The 19,509-nt window shown below is 38.3% G+C and overlaps 11 protein-coding genes across 11 annotated transcripts; all 11 read right to left on the reverse strand.

The window, feature by feature from the left end:
* Window positions 1-622: 622 nt before the first annotated feature.
* TM35_000074170 (antigen 2) lies at window positions 623-994 on the reverse strand (the record flags this gene model as incomplete). Its single annotated transcript, XM_029023863.1, has 1 exon — window positions 623-994. One exon carries the CDS (start codon window positions 992-994, stop codon window positions 623-625), a length of 372 nt encoding a protein of 123 aa, XP_028885059.1.
* A 503-nt stretch (window positions 995-1,497) lies between these two features.
* On the reverse strand, window positions 1,498-4,809 carry TM35_000074180 (uncharacterized protein; the record flags this gene model as incomplete). Its single annotated transcript, XM_029023864.1, has 1 exon — window positions 1,498-4,809. One exon carries the CDS (start codon window positions 4,807-4,809, stop codon window positions 1,498-1,500), a length of 3,312 nt encoding a protein of 1,103 aa, XP_028885060.1.
* Window positions 4,810-5,191: 382 nt separating this feature from the next.
* TM35_000074190 (metallo-beta-lactamase superfamily) lies at window positions 5,192-6,238 on the reverse strand (the record flags this gene model as incomplete). The annotated part of the gene is made up of 1 exon (XM_029023865.1): window positions 5,192-6,238. One exon carries the CDS (start codon window positions 6,236-6,238, stop codon window positions 5,192-5,194), a length of 1,047 nt encoding a protein of 348 aa, XP_028885061.1.
* Window positions 6,239-6,662: 424 nt separating this feature from the next.
* TM35_000074200 (putative 4-methyl-5(beta-hydroxyethyl)-thiazole monophosphate synthesis protein) lies at window positions 6,663-7,259 on the reverse strand (the record flags this gene model as incomplete). The annotated part of the gene is made up of 1 exon (XM_029023866.1): window positions 6,663-7,259. One exon carries the CDS (start codon window positions 7,257-7,259, stop codon window positions 6,663-6,665), a length of 597 nt encoding a protein of 198 aa, XP_028885062.1.
* A 363-nt stretch (window positions 7,260-7,622) lies between these two features.
* On the reverse strand, window positions 7,623-8,561 carry TM35_000074210 (uncharacterized protein; the record flags this gene model as incomplete). The annotated part of the gene is made up of 1 exon (XM_029023867.1): window positions 7,623-8,561. One exon carries the CDS (start codon window positions 8,559-8,561, stop codon window positions 7,623-7,625), a length of 939 nt encoding a protein of 312 aa, XP_028885063.1.
* Window positions 8,562-8,837: 276 nt separating this feature from the next.
* TM35_000074220 (uncharacterized protein) lies at window positions 8,838-10,196 on the reverse strand (the record flags this gene model as incomplete). Its single annotated transcript, XM_029023868.1, has 1 exon — window positions 8,838-10,196. The coding sequence occupies one exon, from the start codon at window positions 10,194-10,196 to the stop codon at window positions 8,838-8,840; it is 1,359 nt and encodes a 452-aa protein (XP_028885064.1).
* Window positions 10,197-10,508: 312 nt separating this feature from the next.
* On the reverse strand, window positions 10,509-11,030 carry TM35_000074230 (uncharacterized protein; the record flags this gene model as incomplete). Its single annotated transcript, XM_029023869.1, has 1 exon — window positions 10,509-11,030. One exon carries the CDS (start codon window positions 11,028-11,030, stop codon window positions 10,509-10,511), a length of 522 nt encoding a protein of 173 aa, XP_028885065.1.
* A 672-nt stretch (window positions 11,031-11,702) lies between these two features.
* Window positions 11,703-16,295, reverse strand: TM35_000074240 (kinesin; the record flags this gene model as incomplete). The annotated part of the gene is made up of 1 exon (XM_029023870.1): window positions 11,703-16,295. One exon carries the CDS (start codon window positions 16,293-16,295, stop codon window positions 11,703-11,705), a length of 4,593 nt encoding a protein of 1,530 aa, XP_028885066.1.
* A 947-nt stretch (window positions 16,296-17,242) lies between these two features.
* On the reverse strand, window positions 17,243-17,896 carry TM35_000074250 (co-chaperone GrpE; the record flags this gene model as incomplete). The annotated part of the gene is made up of 1 exon (XM_029023871.1): window positions 17,243-17,896. The coding sequence occupies one exon, from the start codon at window positions 17,894-17,896 to the stop codon at window positions 17,243-17,245; it is 654 nt and encodes a 217-aa protein (XP_028885067.1).
* A 179-nt stretch (window positions 17,897-18,075) lies between these two features.
* Window positions 18,076-18,957, reverse strand: TM35_000074260 (uncharacterized protein; the record flags this gene model as incomplete). Its single annotated transcript, XM_029023872.1, has 1 exon — window positions 18,076-18,957. The coding sequence occupies one exon, from the start codon at window positions 18,955-18,957 to the stop codon at window positions 18,076-18,078; it is 882 nt and encodes a 293-aa protein (XP_028885068.1).
* A 165-nt stretch (window positions 18,958-19,122) lies between these two features.
* Window positions 19,123-19,509, reverse strand: TM35_000074270 (uncharacterized protein; the record flags this gene model as incomplete). The annotated part of the gene is made up of 1 exon (XM_029023873.1): window positions 19,123-19,509. A coding segment is annotated over one exon (387 nt), but the record flags the coding sequence as incomplete, so codon positions are not given.

The following is a 19,509-nucleotide window of genomic DNA, read 5'->3' on the forward strand; positions in this document are numbered from 1 at the left end:
TGATCACCGTAATCACGTCGGCCACCACCACCACGTTGACCACCCCAATCACCTCGATTGCCTTGATCACCGTAATCACGCTGCTGGCCTCGACCGTCACCCATAGGGCGATCGTTGCCCCACTGACCTCGCTGGAACATGTATTGTGTGCTGCAAATAGCCCTTCCGGGGATTCGGGATCCCCATACCGTTATTCTTGAAACCCACTGTCGCATCGTTGACGCACCTCAGACCTCACACCGGGCTATTCTATAGCGTCGCTAGCTATTTAATTTTACCCCTTTAAAGTTAAAAGAAAAGCAAAACAATACAACATACAACATTTTATATTACTGTAAAGATTAAACAAAATAAAAAAAAAAAGAAGGGAGGACTCAACAAAGGCCCTCATAGCTTATTTGGTAACGGTGGGGGGGGGGAAAAAAAAAAAAAAAAGCAATTAAGAAACGAGCATTCCACCTTCCATTATGACCTGGATATCAGCAGAATACTGTCATTTTAGGGGCAATTTTAAAAGCTCTTGAGTTTATTAAACACTAAACTATATCATTCGGGTTTCTTCTCTTCTTACCCACTTCCTCTGTATTTTTAATTCTAAATCATAGCATCCACTGAATTCTATTTAAGATTTCTCCTCGCCTGCTATGAGTTCCTCCAAGTAACGTTTGTGAAACCCGATGCGGTCACTATCTGTGCTTGGTCGTTCTTTTAATAAAGCCAAAATCCATTCATTAAGAAAGTCACAAACATTTTTATCTCGCATATACCTATTGTCTTCTACGACTTTGGGGTGATATTCACCATCTGTAGGGGTTTCTTTGCCGTCGGCAATGGTTTGAACAAGTTCTAAACAAAATGTTGCAAGGTCAGTTGGGTGGCTTCGAAGGATGGAGCTAGACATCAATTCAAAGAAATCCACCGTATTTCCCTGTCGGAGATAATCCTTTGCCTCCTCAATGGATTCTTCAGTCGTCGCCCATTCCGGAATGCTCATATTTACTGGAGGATATGCTAATAAGAACCTCTATATCGTACAAGTCAAAAGAAAAGAAGAAACAAAAACAAGGTCAAAACATGGTTATTCATCTGTTACTGAAGGCAAGAAAACAAGAAAAAGTTAGAAAAGAAAAAAAAAAAAGGTTAGAGAGAAGCGAGGGAAAGAACGAAAAAGAATAATCTGTATATATATTTTTTTTCTTGTCTGCTTTTTTTTTTTTTCATTTCTTTTCTTTTCTTTTTTTCTTTTCTTTTCTTTCTTTTTCTCTCTTTCTTTTCTCTTGGAGACGTATTTTTTTTTTTTTTTCCTTTCAGGATATGGGTGCGTCTGTAGCATATGCTTCAGTTGCATGTAACCATACATTTTCACTTCCAATTAATTTTTCTTTTCTTTTCCAAATCCCAACTCTCTTGAAACTCTGAGAAAGCAAGGGAATATGGGAATAAAAAAAAAAAAAAAATAGTGCCCAGGTAGAACATTTAAGTTGAGTAATACACCACTCAACGAGTTTTTTCCACTTCACCACGTCCCCTTCCACGGTTGTTATTACGTGGGTTGACGCGTCTTTTACCACCTCGTCCCCCACCACCACCACCACTACCACTACCACCACGGCCTGACGTTTCACCTGTTGGTCGTTGTCTTTCATTCTCTTGGCGTGCAAGTTCTGCTTGTTGCCAGTTAAGTTTGCCCAAGTCACGGTTACCATGGTAGGTACTTGGATCCGGATCATCCCACAAATCTTCGGCAGATATCATTCGATTTGAATCATTATCCCGACGTTGTGGTCGACTGACATATGGATCCACGTGGTACCCACCAGTACCTTGTCCTTCAACCTGTGATTCCAACTGATTTGGGCGTCGTTCGTGGCTGGTGTTGCCCCCTCGGCGACGATTGCGGCGACGTCGTCCAGGAACCTCACCTTTGTTTTTATTATCATCTCTTCCTTGTTGTTCCTGGACATTTCGCTGATTACGCTGCTGTCTTACCTCTTGTCTCATTAATTCCTGAGGTACTGTATAGTAATGTGGAATATCTGAATCTTGCATAGGGGGACTGAGAAGCATTTCGTTATCCGTGCGAGTAACACCAGGTCCTGGTGTTTGAGACATTGGAACTGGGGAAGAAAGCGGTGGTGAACACATTCTTGCATGAGGACTCCCTGAAACTTTACGAAATAGTATTTTAGAAAGATGAACAGCTTCACCGTAGACACGTTGCGATGATGAGTATGAAGTTACAATTTTTTCAAGAACATCTTCTATACCTTCATTTATTATAGCCTCCGCAACTTGTGCGTTCTCCCAGCAAAGGTAAGTAAGAGCTTTTATTCCATGTACAAGAAGTTTATCTGTGGTAATATGTGAACGCATTGCATTTACAATAAGAGGTATAGCACCAGATTCTGCCAAAAGTTGACGATTATTTTCAGAATTAAAAGCAAATTGAGATATAGCACGACAAGTAGACTTTTGCAACAATGGGCTATGATAATGCGCACGCATAGCTTTTAATATTTCTGGTATAGCTACAACAGCAACTTGTTCTTTAATTTGAGCATTCCATGCCAATGTTCCAAGGACTGAACAACCCAATTCCAACATACGCAAACGTTCAAAATTTTCCATTGCACGTATAACACATGCTACACCATCAAGATCATATATCTGCTGTTGAGCTATAGTATTATCAAACGCCAAAGCACTTAGACCTCCACAAGCGTTTAACTGAACTTTAGGAGCATTTACATATGTTTTCATGGCTGTAAGAAGAGCCTCTACTCCATTATGTTCAGTTACAGATTTATTAAGTTTAGCATGCTCATAAGCAAGGTGAGCTAAGGCATTACATGCCTCTTGTTGAACCACTTGATTACCACGAAAATTACTCATCGCTGTAACGACACATTCCACACAATTTAATTCATATAATTTGTCTTTATATGCAGGCGAAATCAACGAAAGAGTAACGATAGCACGACAAGTTTCTTCTTGAACTTCACTTACATTTTCATGTCGTCGCATAGCTATTACAATTTGCTCTAGGGCAGGTAAAAGATCATCTGATGGTACAGTTCCAATATTAGCAAGAGCCCTTGATGCATGCTCTTGAACTTCATAATTATGTACGTGATTACGCATAGCGTCAACAATAACTTTATAGCCGTTGTTAGAAGTTATTTGTGCAGAATTTATTTCATTATTCCATGAAAGATATGAAAGTGCTACACAACCGTGCATTTGCACTCGGTCATAGTTGGGGTGTTGTGCCATTCCTTTTATAATAAGTGGTATCACTCCACTGGCACTCATCTCATCACGATAGGCCTCACAATTAAAGGCAACTTGCGCCAAGGCCCGACATGCATTTTTAACAAGACCAGGACTTGTGTAATGATTTTGTAAAGCATTCATAATCATTTCCACTCCTCCCAAACGTACCACATCAGCTTTTAAATCACTGTTCCAACACATAGTTCCAATTGCCAAGCAACCATTCTCTTGTAATCGTGCACTTTTTCCTCGTCGCATAGCTTCTAAAATACATGCTACACCTTTTTCTTCAACAATGACTTTCTGTCCTTGAAGGTTATTGAATGTTAAACCACTGAGTGCCGCACACGCAGAAACAAGTAAATCTTCATTATCTGGAAAATTTCTCATAGCCTCAAGTACCAAAAGAATTCCACCTGCTTCTGTTATTTTTGTTGTTATCGTTTCAGAGTCAAAAGATAGGTAGGACAGTAAACTGCATGCATTTTCTTGAATAGCGGCATTGAGACGGTATTTACGTAGAATTTCAAGAACACGATTAACACAACCTGTTGAATATATTAATTGTTTTTGTACCTTAACATTTATTGCAACACTGCATAGGAAGTGAATAGCTTCCAATGCTGTCGCCTCAGATTCAGTTGTTTTAAATAATTTTGTTATTATATCCCAATCAATATAGGTTGAAGTAGGTAAATTGCTAAAAACATGTAATGCATGGCTGCAAAGCAAATCAGAATCGGAATATCGCCCAAGTGCTTCTGCAAGATAGGACATAACTTTTGAGTCCGGTTCAAGAGAACTTGGCGAACCTGAACTTGTCATATTGGCAGCAATTCGAACAACATATCTCGTGGTTTCTTCATCTCCGATTTGATCTCGTAAAACGCATTCAAGTACTTCTACACCATTTGCTTCAATAAATTCTTTATTAGAAGCAGCAAATCGTTCTGGTGCTTCTACAACGTAAGAAGTAAATTCTGCCAGAGCACGACAAGCCATTTTACAAACCAATGGATCTGTACTGTGAATTTGCAGGGCACGAGCAAGTTGGGAAATGCCGTCACCTATAGGATATAAGTTAAAATGAGACAATAAAGCACAAGCAGCCAAAACAAGTTGATTGTTTTGGGCATTTTCTTTTATTGCATGTACAGCCACAGAAGGCACATCAAATTCGGAAAATAGTGAGACAGTGATTTCGTCCGTACAGTAATAATGCACAAGAGCACAGATCCATTGAATAGTGTCAGTCCATGTTGGATGTTCTTTGGCGAACTCTACCAAGGTTTCGACCATAGATTCTGCCTCATCAGGTGGAACAGAGGATGTGACACACGTCTGCAGAAGATGGCGCATTGTCTGCGCTGAACTTGTCTCAGTTGACGTGGGGAACCGCTTTATAAGTAAAGCGATGCGATCTTCTGCCTTTGGTGCCTGGGCACATAGAATGGTATACTCTGGTGAAGTAGCAATAATCTGGTTGTATTTTTGCCGCGGAGATCCAGATATCACTTGGAGGAAGAGATCGTTCATGTTTGCTTCAGGATTCCTTCTCAGTTACTGTCGTTCCTTAGTGAGTAATACTTTCAGTTACGGTTACGGATACAATGATTTTTTTTTTTTTTAATTGTTGATACACTGTTGTTTTTATCGATTCTATTAGTTTTTTTTTTTTTTTTTTTTCCACAAGTATTAAAAAAGAAAAGAAACAAAATGAAAAGAAAAGAAAAGGTAGAAAAAAAAAACATGCAACATTCAACACGAGGTTTCGAATCCACAGCAGAATCACAAAATGAATAAAAAACAAATAATAATAAAAATAAGAAATAATAAGAAATAAGAAGAAATACCAAATCCCAAAACACACACACAAAAAAAAAAAACATGAGGTAATTCAATGTATGGAGATATTTTCTCATTTATTCATAATGTATAATGGGGGAAGATCAGTGCCATCCTCCACTTTGAACGGAAAGCTGTTAGATGGAATTATTACATCTGGAGAAACCTTCTCGCTCGTGAAAGTATGTACCATCTTCTTCATAGAAGAGATTGTGCTAAAATGAGATCCATTGGAAGTAGGTGATGTGAAATTGTAAACAACATCGTCAATTAACCCATTCCATGAACCACATTTATCATCAACGTCTATGATCCCAAAATGTGCCAGTAAAGCGCAACGTACAGGTAACCCTCGTAGACGGTGAAGACTACGATTGTATGCCAAAGTGGAGTCAACCGTAAAAGGAGGGAAAAATCCCTTTTTAGTCTGTACAAACATATCAGAGATATAAAACAACTGTGAGTGTGGGTGATAAAGACATATCATATGGGAAGTGTGTCCAGGACACCTAATTGCTACCCAATCGTCAAAACCATATGGAAGTGGTGTTCCATCATCCAATTTGGGTCCTTTACTAGGCATTTGCCAATATGGACCTAACAATCCTTTAGAGAAAAGAAATGCGTTCTCATGTTTTTTGCGTCCCAAACGACCAGCTGCAAAAAAGGTTAAAGATATCTCAACAAGTTGTCTAAAACTACTTTTCATACCCTTGTAATATTCATTTATATTTAATGGGTGAGCAACTGGAATACCACATCTTTCATAACCGATAGAAGCTCCAGCATGGTCAACATGAGAGTGAGTACAAACAGCTAATTGAATTTTATCTTCCATTCGTTGTTTTCCAACCTTATCAGAGTTCATTACTTCTTCCACATAAAATCGAATACGCTCTAAATCACTAGGAAATCCAGTGTCAAGAAGCAGCATCTTTTCCTTTTTAGGGTATTCAATTAGGTACAGAGCCGATATGTACCCAGGAATACAGTGAACCTTCATGGGTTCACCACCGACTGTATATGTCAGTACAAAACTAGCTGAAATCGCATCACCAGAACCACGAAATTGAGCTGGTGAACCAATATATTTAAATAATCCAAGTCTACAGAATCGCATTTCATCCTAGAAGATAAAAAAAAAAAAGGAGCAAGAGAGTAGAGAACAAGGTGAGAGAGAACAATCCAAAAACAGAAAAAGAAAAACAAGAGATGCAAAACAAAACAAAACAAAAACGTATTTATTCTTGTTTCAGAAAAACTCATCGCATAATATTTGCAAACGCTTTTTTTTTTTTTTTTTGCACCTCCTCATTTTAATTCATATATGTGCTTAACAAACCCTTGATATTTCCTTTCCTTTTCCCTAGGCTCAAATAAAAAAGAGTATTATTCTTCTTTCATATATATATATATATATATATACTCCTTTCCTTTTATTTTGTAGTAGTATCATCACAAATAAAAACGTAGACAGAACACTATTCCTTTTCTTGTACTCGATTGCATCTTTTTTCTTTTCTTTTCTTTTTTCTTTCAAGTGTTTAGAACTTACTTAGCGTCTGATCGATGACTGGCGTTCCATCAATAAGCAAATCCTTGGCCAAGTTTTGCGCCATATCCTTTGATACGAGGGCAGCAACAATAGCGAGACCAAAGGCCATAGCTGTACCAGGTCCCATGCTCGTCAAGCACTTCCCACAACGAACAACAGGGTCAGCTGACCACTTTACAGGTGCGGGAACCTTGTCTTTCAATGCGGGATAGCAAGTGACTGTATTTACACCCTCCAACATACCCATAGGGACCAGAGAGATAACTGGGGAAGCGCAAATAGCACCGTACCACTTTCCCTGTGCACGAATATCCTGGAGGATTTTCTTGAGATTTTCACTTTTGCCAAGATGGTCGGCTCCTGGAAGACCGCCTGGGAGAAAAACACCGTCGTATTTGTCGGCCGACTCGTCCTTTATGAGTGAGTCTGTGGTAAGCTTTAAACCCCTGGAAAGGAGAATGTTTTGGCTTTCCATCACTGATGCGACCGTCACCTGGATATCTGCCCGACGAAGAATGTCTGTGATGCAAGAAAGTTCAATGTCCTCTGTGCCATCAGCTGCAGGAACGAGTACCTTTTTTGTCATAGTTTCAGTTGTTTGAATAGGGTTTTTTTTCTTTTTTTTTTTTTTTTATAGGTGTGCGCTTTTATTATTCTTTTGTTCGTTCGTTTTTGCTATGCTTGGATAATTATACTCTCTATATTCCACTCATTTTCAGAAAGAAAAAAAAAAAATGGGAAGAATAAAGTTTAAAACACAACACTCTTTGTAGAGGAAAATAATAATAATAATAATAATAATAATAATAATAAACAGTAAAACAAGGAAAAACAAAAAAAGAATGGCGGAACTAGCAGTACCAGCCGATTCCAATAAACACTGTCGTTTTTGTTTTTGTTGTTATTTCTTTCTTTCTTCTTGTACAGCTATGGTTGCCTCACGCCTCACTCACTGCGCAGAGACACTCTCAGCAGAGAATACAACGGAGATGTTACCCCCCACTGGGAGTGCACAGACGCAAAACGCGGGATCCCCTGCGGCTTGCACGTGAAGAGGCAATACGTGTCCTAAAACGTGCACCAAATCCCCCATTCGCACGTGTTGCTGAACGAAGGATGCTAATGTTGCTCCGTAACAACGCACCTGCACAGTGACGGGAGTGGGTGTGGGAAGAAACGGCACACTGTACTGCACCAGCATGCGAGCATGTGGACCATTTTCAGCTGCCGATGTGTTGTCGGTCTCCTCTAAATTCCCGTTGCCGTGCATGGTGGCCTCTGAGAGGACTTTCCCTACCAACGTTACCACAGCCACAGAACCGGGTGTGTTCAACTGTGGTAACGATGAAAGTCTCGTAGAGGAGTCCTCTGCGGGGGAAAAATGTTGTGGTGATTTTTCCTGTATCAATTCAGCAGTAGAAAGATGTAATCCCGCTGGAGGTGAAGCGACATAGCGGGAGTGACGTCGCACCTCCTCCGCCTTCACCTCCTCACGTTTTGTCATCGCCGTCTGGTCATGCGTCTCCTGCAGGAGTCGTTGGAGGTGCTCCTGTTTAGCCAGCTCTGCCCGTATCTCAGCATCTTCCGGTGCAGCAGTATTCACAGATGTGGACACTCCAGTTCCGCTATTGTTGTTGCTATTGCTATTGTGTATTCCCTTTGAGGATGACACTGTCTGAGTTTTGAGCGAACTCTGCCGCTGCGTTATATCACATGTGCTTAGCTCAGAGAAGATGTCATCAAGGAGGGAATCACTATTGCTGACGCTACTATTGTCAATACCACTACCACTACTCTTATCATGATTACTACCACTGCTGATGCTGCTAATGCTGCTACGCAGGGCAAAGGCCACAGAAATAAACCGATGGAGAGTAAACCTGCGCATAGACCTTGTTCGCAAAACGAAAAAAAAAAAAAATAGATCAAAATACATTAATAAATAATAGAATAACATAAGCAATAATAATAATAATAATAATAATAATAATAATAATAATAAAAGTAATAAAAGGAGTTTTAAAAAAAAGAAATATATATATGGCTGAGAAAAATCAGAGAATAGGGTAAACAAAGAACCCCATGTAAACACTTTTTCACACTAAAAACGATAATAATAATAACAATATATATAACGATAGAATACAATATATACGTCACTGCGCTACTTGTCGATAAGCGTCAGTGGTAATGTCATGTCTATTTTCCATGCGGCCAGCTTCATCATTCGATTCTTTTTTCGAAGCTGTTCATTTATACGCACGAGTTCTGACTTCCTTAACTCCAGATCACGATATTCATGTTTTAACTCCCTGACACATTTGTAATCATTTGTAGCAATATCTATCTTATTCTCCAATGATTCCTTTGTAGCTTGTAAACGATGATAATTATCCTCTAAAGAGGTTTTCTCGCGCTTCAATGCGGTAGCAAAACTTTCATCAGTATCATTTTCCTCTTTTTTTGTGAAACTTTCATTAGTTTCGTTTTCACACCTATCTTTTGTATAAAATATTCCCGTGTTTTTATTATCTCCCACCTCCCACTCTTTTACCAAACTCTCAAATGTGGAATATTTGCTCTTCCACAATTCCACTTCATCCCGTAACTGTTGCAAGTGTGTGGCACAGTTTTGCATAGTCATTTCATAATCCCGTTCAACGGCTACATATGCCTCTTCATACCGCATATCTTGTTGACGCCGGTGGTGAGCCTTATCAAATGCAACACGGCTCAATCCAGACCAGATTGTACAAAGACATAAGTCACATCGATCAAGAATTGCTTTTGCTGATGTGAGAACTACTGGTGAATGACGTGTACTGTCTGCACCTTCTTCAGAATCAAACGAATCGGTATCATCTTCAGTTTCCTTCCATTCACCTAACACATCAGTGTTGTTTACAGCGATACTAAGTTTTCCAAGTTCATGAAGTGAACGACGGGAACATGCAGCAAGACAACCCATAGCTGCCTCTGCCGTCTCAACCATAGCTACTTTGCGGCGTAACTCCTCTACGGTTTTTTTCAGAGCACTCAAGTCAAAAAGAGAAAAATCTTCATTTTTCTGAGCATTTGTTTGTACCACTTCCACAGCCTCAACATCCTTCTTCATACTGATATCATGCTGTAAAGATCTTACTTCAAGGTTCATATTGTGAAGGTCTTGCTGCAATTGACTATAATAATCAGTAAGTTCATGTACTGACAGTTTAACTTTAGTTTCTAGCTCCTCAGCGTGCTGCACTTCTTCAGACAACTGTAACAATTGCTCAGATACACGTTCTGCCTCTGCAACACCACGTTCTAACCACTCGCGAATTGTGTTTTTTTCCTTTTTAACACTTTCAATACTTTCTAATAAGGTTTGAAATGTCACTTCTTTGTGGGTTTTAGGTAGTCCCTGCGAACGGAGGTGCCCAAGTGCGCGCTCTACTTTTTTGCGCTTGTTAGTCTCTAAAACTATTTTGTGCTCCACATCCAACACATCTTCCCCCAAATGGCTACGATTTGAATGACTCATAACAGACTTCTCAGAAAACTTTATCGTGTCTCTACACTTAGCAATGACAATGGAGAGGAAATAAGGGAAAAAGAAAAAAAAAACACTTATCGGAAACGTAAAGAAACAAAAAAAAAAAGTATACATATATTTAAAGGGAATATTGAATATAGTCTTTATTTCTCACTGCACTTTTTTTTCTTTTTATCACACTGATAACGAGAAATGCAAGAAGTTTGCACCAAATACCACCATCACCATCAACAACAACAACAAGAACAACAAGGAAGAGGCCGAAGCAAAAGAAAAACCTGAAAAAAAAAACCATTCCTCTTACTTAGGAAGCAGTCCTGCCTTGACGTAATCCAGACGTTGCTTCTTTGTTAGCATTTGCTCGTCAATGAGGTCCATACGAGGCTTCGTTAGTGTGTTCATTTCCTTTCCTATGTTCCACCGTGATGGAGTGTTAAATTCAAACACAGACGGGAATGATTTTACCCGTACTTTTGCTCCGCTAGTGGCATGTTGCAAAGTGTACACCTGCCGCTTTGATACAAAGAACTTCCCTGTCCAGTCACCTGTGATGTAGTTCTCCTCTGGCAAGAAAAAAGACGGACTCTTCGCTGTCATGAACTTCCAGAAGTATGGTGCATTTAAATTCATTGCGTGGGTATTTTTTATGTGTGGACGGCGGTGGAATGGATACTTACGCTGCCCGCGTCGAGCCAAGTAAAAACCAAATGGAGACTTCGCTATCTTTAGAAAACGTTTTTGGGTGCTGGCAAACGCACCGGCAACCATTCCGGCATTAATCCCAACACCACTAGTCGTGGCGGGACAACAACGACGCAACATTTTCTTCCCTTAATGTAACCACTCCTCAGCTCGCCTACAACCAAAAAAAAAAAAAAGAAGCAGGAGTCGAAAAAAAAAAAAACATACATATATATGTATATATTACCAGTATGGCATTTAATCAAATCTCGACCGTTTCCATTTTTTAGTTGCAGAAACAAAAAAAAAAAAAAAAAAAAAAAAAAACTGTTACTCAGAATTAACTTCTTCCCAACGTTTATACCTAAATAAAAAGTAAAGAAATCATCCCCGTTTTTACACTGGGGTGAAAGGAAAACGCATAAAAATATCACCAAGTCCCATAAACATAAAAATAACTCGAATTAAAAAAAAAAAGTAAAACCCTTTACAAGATATATATATATATATATATATATATATATATATATATAATGGAAAAACAAGAGAAAAGAAAGAAAGGAGAACAAGAAGAAGAACGGCACGCTCATAGACATCATTGGTGGTTCATTATTCTCAACCACTGGGCGTTACCGTTACCACTGTGGTACTTTCACTTTTTTTTTCGCTGAAACAAGTATTTGTCAATGTAAATAGTAACGGCAAAAAGAAATACTAATAATAAATAATGATAACAACAACAATAATAATAATAATAATAATAATAATAATAATAATAATAATAATAATAAAATAATATATCCCACTTGATTTTTATCCATCTGGTTTTTCACGTAGCTTCAAAGGTAAATTGATGATAGCATCCTCAATCTCCTTGGCATTTGGATCACTCAGACTGAGAGTGATATGCTGTTGTGCTGCTATAACCTTATCATCGGCTTTGTAACGACTCAATATTGCTTCTTGTCCAGCTGCAAAGCTCTCTCGCTTCTGAGAGGCCCCTGTTAGAGTAAGTTCTTGAAATTGCACTTTCACTCCACGAAAGTTTCGCTTGCATGTGGAGACAATTTCGTAATGGATAGCGTCCAAAACTGTACTGCACGCATCAATAGCTTTATTGCCCTCAGTGTGTCGCCCAGTTATGGCAATATATAAGAACTGACCCTCATATTTCATAATACCACGAATGGGAATGTTTGTTTGTGAAGCAGCATCCTTTACACCTTTAGAACCAAAAACACCATACTTTAAGCGACTTTTTTCAAGTACAAGAAATGATGCATCCTTCCAATTCATTACCAAGTGTCTTGGATCTTTTGATGGAACATGAGAAAAGGGAATTAATTTTGTCTGAATAGAGGCAAAAAGTGTTGATGGGTTTGCATTAAATTTGTACTGTCTTGCAATACCATCACCATTACAAGAAATCATATATGATAAATAGTAACTTAAACAATCAGACATGCGAGCTGAAAAATGTTGTGGTGATATTATTGCAGTTTCAGTTTTTAGTGGTAGTCCCAATCCCATAACACAATATAATTCTTGTGCCGTTTTAACATCATTACCCATTTGTGGTAACAGTTTAACACCAACCACTTGGGTAACATCTCCAGTAACAATACCTTGTCCCCATGAAGTTTGGCATCGACTTAAACCAGAGTAATCAAACTGCATGACTTCTCGATCTTTAAGAAACGATGATCCACTTGGTACTCGTGTTAATGAACTAGGACACATAAATACTGAATAATGAACAAGTAGGCGACTGGGATCCAAAACTATAATACCATCATGAGAAAGTTTTTGAGATCCACTTATACGTGGTAAATACTTAGGTTCAATAATAGCGCTCGGAAGGGCAACAATAACTCCACGTGAAAAAAGTTCACGTACCACATAGTTTTCAGTAAAAATACCATAACTGGTTTTAGAATCCAGAGACAAATGTTCAGAAATTAAATTTCTAAGTTCACACTCTTGTAATGCCCATCGAACCTTTTGTTCACGAAATAATGCTGTAAGAAGAGTTACAATTCCTTGACGCATTCGTCGTTGTGCCTCTACAAGGTGAGATGTCTTTTCAGCAGAAGTCTCAAGCATTTCATCTCCAAGCATATAGCTTAGATGAGATGCAGTATCTTTAGATGATGGTAAAAGACTACTTGGACGGTTAGAATAAAGTTGAGACGCAATAGTACCCAAATAATTACTCAATTCTTTAAATGTTTTTGGTCCTTGATCTTTCTTTGTACTTAAAACTGACCAATCTTTAGCGCTTACTGCGAAATTACCGACACAAACAAGACCACGATTATCATCTCCTCGCAAACGAAAAAAAGTGTCTCCAAGAAGAACAGCAATTCTGTTAATGTGTATCAAAACAGATGCATCACGATAATCCTTAAGAGCATCTTTTCTGGTACCCACCAAACAAAATCCAATTTTAGCTGAATCACCACCAATATCTTTAGAATATACTCGATGACAAGCTGCATGAAGAAGTATAAGTTCCCTTTCCAATTCTTGTTTAACATCTTCAATTGGTTTTGTAAGATCATAAATTAAACAATATATAACATTTTTAGATGGTAATAAATAAGGTGGAATACCATGCCAAAAAGTTAAATCACTTGGAAAATCAAGTAAATCAATATGAATTTTAGCAGGATCACTGACACCATTTTTTGAACTTTTTGATATACCTATAGAACTCAAAAAACCTCCTGATTGTTGTTGTTGTGGTGTATCCAAATCCAAAAATTTAACGTATGTTTTATACCAATCATTCCTTGAACAATAAGCATCATCCACATTAACAGAAGTAGAAGTTGGATGAACTGTAGGGGTAATAACTTCTGGTGTACCACGAATCATAGGTGTAGAAGTCGCTGCAAGACATTTCATAAAGCTAGATTTACCAGCGTTAGAATTACCAATTAAAAAAAATCTGTACTTCAACATACGTCTATATTCATCTAGATCAGTAGTTAATGATCCAAGAATAGCTTTGTGAGTGCTTTGAACTGCTTGTGTACCAGCAAAATATGGAACTTTTAGAACATTTTTAATAAATTTTGGAATACCTTCATTGTCTCCAAATACATCTACGATTTCATCATCTTCATCATCATCTTCTTCAACTTGATGCTTAGATAAAGCCAATTCTGCCTTCATTCTGAAAACATCATCTTCCAAATTTTTCTTTACTTGTTTCAATTCATCATTTTCATTTTTCAATTGACGAATTTGTGCAGGATTTAACCTATCTTCACCTCTAGCTTCTTGTGTTTCTTTTTCTCTGGTAAGGGCATCTTTCTCTGTTCGAATATACGCAATTTCTGCACGAAGTTCCTTAATAGTTGTCATAAGATCTTGAATTCTCTTATTTGCATCTCCTGGTATCATTAAAGAGTTTGACTTGGTAACATTTGATGGTTTTGATACTGGTTTTGCTCCCAAAGACTGTACTTGCTTAGTTAATGCTTCAATATAAGCAGTAAGTTCACTGTTTTCTTGCTCTAAAGATTCCTTCTGTGTTTGGTATGATTGTTTAATAACAAGATGGTTTTTCTTAAGTTTACTCTGTACATCTGCTGAGCTCCTACGAATAGCATCAATTTCTTCTTCATAAGAAGCAACAAGATTATCTTTTTGAGATCGTATTTCATTATCCATTGTTCTTTTTAAATCATCATACATAGTTTTGTATCGATTAATTTCTTCACTGTGTAAATCTTCAATCTCAGATAATCGAAGTTGCATATTTTCCTCATACATAGACTTTACAGAATCGATACGTCGTTCAAATTCTTTCTTAAATTCAGGATTTGAAGTTGATCCTGATAAACCAGCAAGTCCTTCTCCTTCCATCTGAACTCTTAATTCATTCATCTCCATTGTTACACGTCGTGCTTCAGATTCTGCTTCCTTGGCCTTTAATTTGTACTTTTCCTTCTCTTGACGTTCTTGTGAAAGTTGACGATGAAGTTCACCAATGTCTTTACTCATATTAGAAGTTGATTCAGCAGTCTGATTCATTAAAGTTTTTTGTTCCCTCTCCATAGCTTCCTTTAACTCTTGTTCATGACGTTCCTCAAGCGCTTGTCGTTGTTGATATTGTTGCTCTTCCATTAATTTATTCTCTTCTTCATTAAAACGAATAAGTTCTTCAATCTTTTCTTTTGATGCACCAGATGCAAGTAATTCATTCAGTTGATCTTGTTGAGTCTTTTTAATCCTTGCCCATTCTGCTTGGAATGCTGCTTCTGCTTCTTCACGTTCAAGTTGTCTTCGAGTTGCTTCTACTTCAAGAGTGTTAATACGACCTTCTGCAGCAGCAAGTAACTCTTGTAGTTTTGCGGCCAATTTCTTATAGTCAATGTTAACAGCAAGTTTAGCATTCGTTTTTACTGCCATAGCACGAGAACCAAAATAAAGTGTTCCAAGTGTTTCATGTAAATGTTCACTACTCGGACCTGCAGTAAGTATAATACTGCATTTTGCACGTCCACCAATAGCATCCTCAAGCATACGGGTTAGTTTTGCATTACGCCATGGAACGTGCTCTGAACGATCTGATAAAGCTTGAACAACATTTCCAAGAGACAAAAGAGATGCATTAATAGTCTTTGCCTCTAATGCCATTTGTCCTTCTTGAACCCCTGTTTTACTAAAACGTTCATATCCGGCAAGATCGATAAGAAAAAGTTTTCCACTTCGAACCTCACCACCTGGGTCATCTTTTGGAACAGATTTCACCTGAATAAATAAAGCAGCATGACCTCGAGAACTTTCTGGATTCATTTTTGTTGCAGTAATTACTCGGTATTGATTACCATCATCATAAAGACGACGAAAATCTTCTTCATCTTTTACAGTATGTTCCACAACTCCTGGGAAACTAACACCATTTTTGTCTCTATTAATCTTCAACTCAGGAGCCTCAGGATTAAACAAATCTTGTAATTTATCCACGTAAATCTGAATAAAAGAGAACATAACAGTGTAAATTCGTTCAGAATCATTTTGTATGGTTTCAAAAATGTATTTCATCGTTCGTGGAATAATACCTGCATTAGATGGACTGAAATTACACATAGTGAAAGATTTACCAGTACCCGTTTGTCCATAGACCATTACAGTACCCCAATAACCTTTGAAAACGTTAGTAACGACAGGCTGAGCTACTCGATAATAAATATCCCCTTGATCCACTTCACCATTGAATATATAATCATAGCTATACGTTTTTCCCTCTAAAAGGCAGGTTTTATTGTCGGGTTGAATATCAAGTAGAAAATGAGTTCCATTCTCGGGATCAATCTCACCTTTCTTCGCCGGGCGAACACGAAGGAAGACCATAATACGATTGGGTCCTTCATCCTTATTCCCTTCATCACCCATTGTTTTAATAACGATAAAAGTTTGTAAAATAAAATCAAAATATGTAGATAAATAAACTACTAAATACCTTACTAAGTATACTAAAAGTACTGATGGAAAGTGTTTAAAAGTAAGAAAGTTAGGCAAGATTAATACTTCACAAGTACATGAAAGAAAAGAATGAGTACAGACAAGAAAAAAAAAAAAAAGCAAAAGAAAACAGCCCTCATATCTCTTTCTTCTTTTATTTTCTTTTTTATCTGTCAGTAAAGAAACATAATTCAATCCCATTGCAAGAAAAACAACATTGGTAAAGTACAGTACGGTAATTCGTCATGCTATTGCTTCAATGGTGAAAAACAACAGCCTATAACTAAACTATTCATATCCAATAGGTATCGCTAACTATGCATTATAGTCCAGAAAATCCACAACTCACAGTATTTAGAAAAGATTTTGTAGATGCTGCAGTGTACACCTTAATGAACTGCAAGACTCACGAAACACCCATAATAGACCTACCAACATACCTACATACCTACCTATGCAAAGACTATCAACCAACTACACGTGAAAAATGAGGAGAACCTTCGTAAGAAATACCGTTGCAGTAAAAGAAACACATAATTATTGTTATCAAACAGAGGCAAAGCAAGCAAAAGATAAAAAAAAAAAAACCATGACATACCATTCATACAAGAAAGTCAATCAATATATAAGATTTCATGTGATGAACAGAGACACAAATGTTTAATATCGTTTTCATCGTTTTTTTTTTCCTCTTTATTTCTTTTTCAGGTATTTCCTTCATTCCTTCGTCTTGCTTTTCGTGATTTGACATGCACACTATTTTCGTTTGCTTTTTTTTTTTTTTTTCGTTTCCCTGTAAGAGAGCTCGAACCAAGAAAATACCATCTACTCTGTCAGAAAACACCATTTCCCCCTTTTTTTCTCTTCCAACATTTCACCTAGTCATCTTCAGCAACACCAACCTGTGGTGCACGAAGTATACGATCCTTGATCTTATAACCAGTCTTTAATACAGTAGAAATGTGACCGCTGGGGATTTCCTTAGTTGGTGGAGTCTTAAGAAGAGCATCATGAATGTTGGGATCAAATTTGGCCCCTACCTGAACATCCAACTTTTCGATTCCGTGCTTCGCAAAGTTGTTTAGTAAAACTTTAACTGACATCTTCACACCAGTATAGATAGAATGCAATGCCTTATTTTTTTCAATTTCCTCAGCTCCGAGCTTTGAGATAACATCAATACCCTTTTCGAGGGTATCCACAACATCCAGCATGTCCTTTCCAAAAGATGTGATTCCATAAGCCCTCGCCTTTTCAACATCATCACGACCAATACGACGGGCGTTTTCAGCCTCAGCAGCACGATAAAGCACTTCCTTCTTGAGTTCACCAATGTCTTCTCTCGCCTTTTCAAGTTCCTTTTCCAGTTTAGCAAAAGCCTCTTGAGTAATTGGTGTTTGTTCTCCTTCCGGTTTGGCAGTATTCTCCTCTTTTTTGGCAGCTTCTGTCGAGCACCACATACGAGAAGTACTGATGGTGGCCAAAGCCCCACGACCGAAAAAAGAGACACTCCGCAAGGAAAGGGCGCGCATTAAGTAGGGAATTCCTGTTAAATTTACAATAAAAAAAATATAGAAGAAAACGATTCAATAAAAAAGGAAACGAATTTAGGTAAGAAAATAAAGAAATAGTATGCAAAATGTACAAAAAACCTTACAGTAGTCATTAATGTAACCCAAAGAAAGAGCAATAGGGAGAAAAAAAAAAAAACTCAGGGTGGTAATAAACTATCCAATTCAGTCATATCAACTGCTGTCATCATAGATTCTCGTCTTAGAAAACACCACGCAAAGCGAAAATGACGCATCTGCTCTTTGGATACGAAATCAACGTTACGTACCCCAACATCAGTACGTTTAAGAAAAATAGGAACAGAAGTCAAAAACGCATAATTGAATGTCTGTAATGACAAATTTTGAAAAAGTAGAGTCTGAACACCTGTTTTAGTTTCAACAATAGAAACATCCACAGAGGTTCCTCGACAGTCATATTGAGCTAATACAGGAAGTATAGGTTTATCAGCAATTAAATCTAGAGTATTACCTTCAGGAATCCTTCTCGTGGCCACAACTCGAAGGAGAAACTCACCACCATCAAGATCAACAAATCTTGTATCATACTTACTTAATGAACCCTGAATAAAACTTCCACAACACTCAAAAAACTCCGCAATTGGGGCACAACCTGAGGTCCCTCTAAGAGAACATAGGACTTTTTCACCATCAATACCGTGTTCTAATATGGTTAAGATAATAACACCACCCGCAGAAGGAGCTAGTGACCAACGAAACTCAATACGTCGGAGTTCCTGCAAAAATTCTGACCAATGATTTATTATTAAAGGTTTTTGGAGAAACCCATGGTTTTCAAAGCAAATCGATTTCGCCTCATTTTCGTCCATCATCGATTTTATTACACTATTACTTGATCTCTTTAATCCACTATTTTCCTCATTACCAAGCCTTAACCGTTTTCTGCGTCTGCTTTCAAATGCAGGTGGAGAGCTCACAGGTGGAATACCACATTTAGGACCCACCACTAGAAATCTTGCTTCTTGTAGAAAGAGACTTCTCTTCCATAATAAGCGTCGCATTACTACCAAATAAACCCTTAAAGATCAATCAAAATGAACCAACGCACATAGCCCTAATAAAAATATAGCATATAAAGACAAAAAAATGAGAAACAAAACCAAAATATAAAACACCACCACGACACACCCGCTGCCCAATCCTCTCCAAGAGAAGGAAATCCAAACCTAAAGAATAGCAATTATCAACATGGTACATAGGTGATCTGATACCCCAAGATGGCATAAAAACGAAACAACACCGCCAGCACAGAATACAGAGAAAAGGACCCCTACGCCACCCCACCCGGGACCCCAGAAAGGGAAAAGAACCCGAGAGAGGAGGGGAAAAACAAAAAAAAAAACACGACGATGCGCGACCGCCGCCACAACCCCCACACCGACGGAGGCCCCATTTCGCCCGGAAGCGAACGCCATTGCCACCAAAATTCCCGGAAAACCGCCGCCGGGCGAAAGAGCGGGCGGGCGGTCAAACCGGCACCGGACCGGAAGCGGAAGAGGAACCGCCCCCCACCCCCCGGAAGCGAAGCCCCGCCCCGCTCCCATTCGTTTCCA

This window comes from Trypanosoma theileri (genome assembly GCF_002087225.1).
Source record: "Trypanosoma theileri isolate Edinburgh chromosome Unknown TM35_Tth_7_V1, whole genome shotgun sequence".
In the NCBI taxonomy this organism is placed as follows: domain Eukaryota; phylum Euglenozoa; class Kinetoplastea; order Trypanosomatida; family Trypanosomatidae; genus Trypanosoma; species Trypanosoma theileri.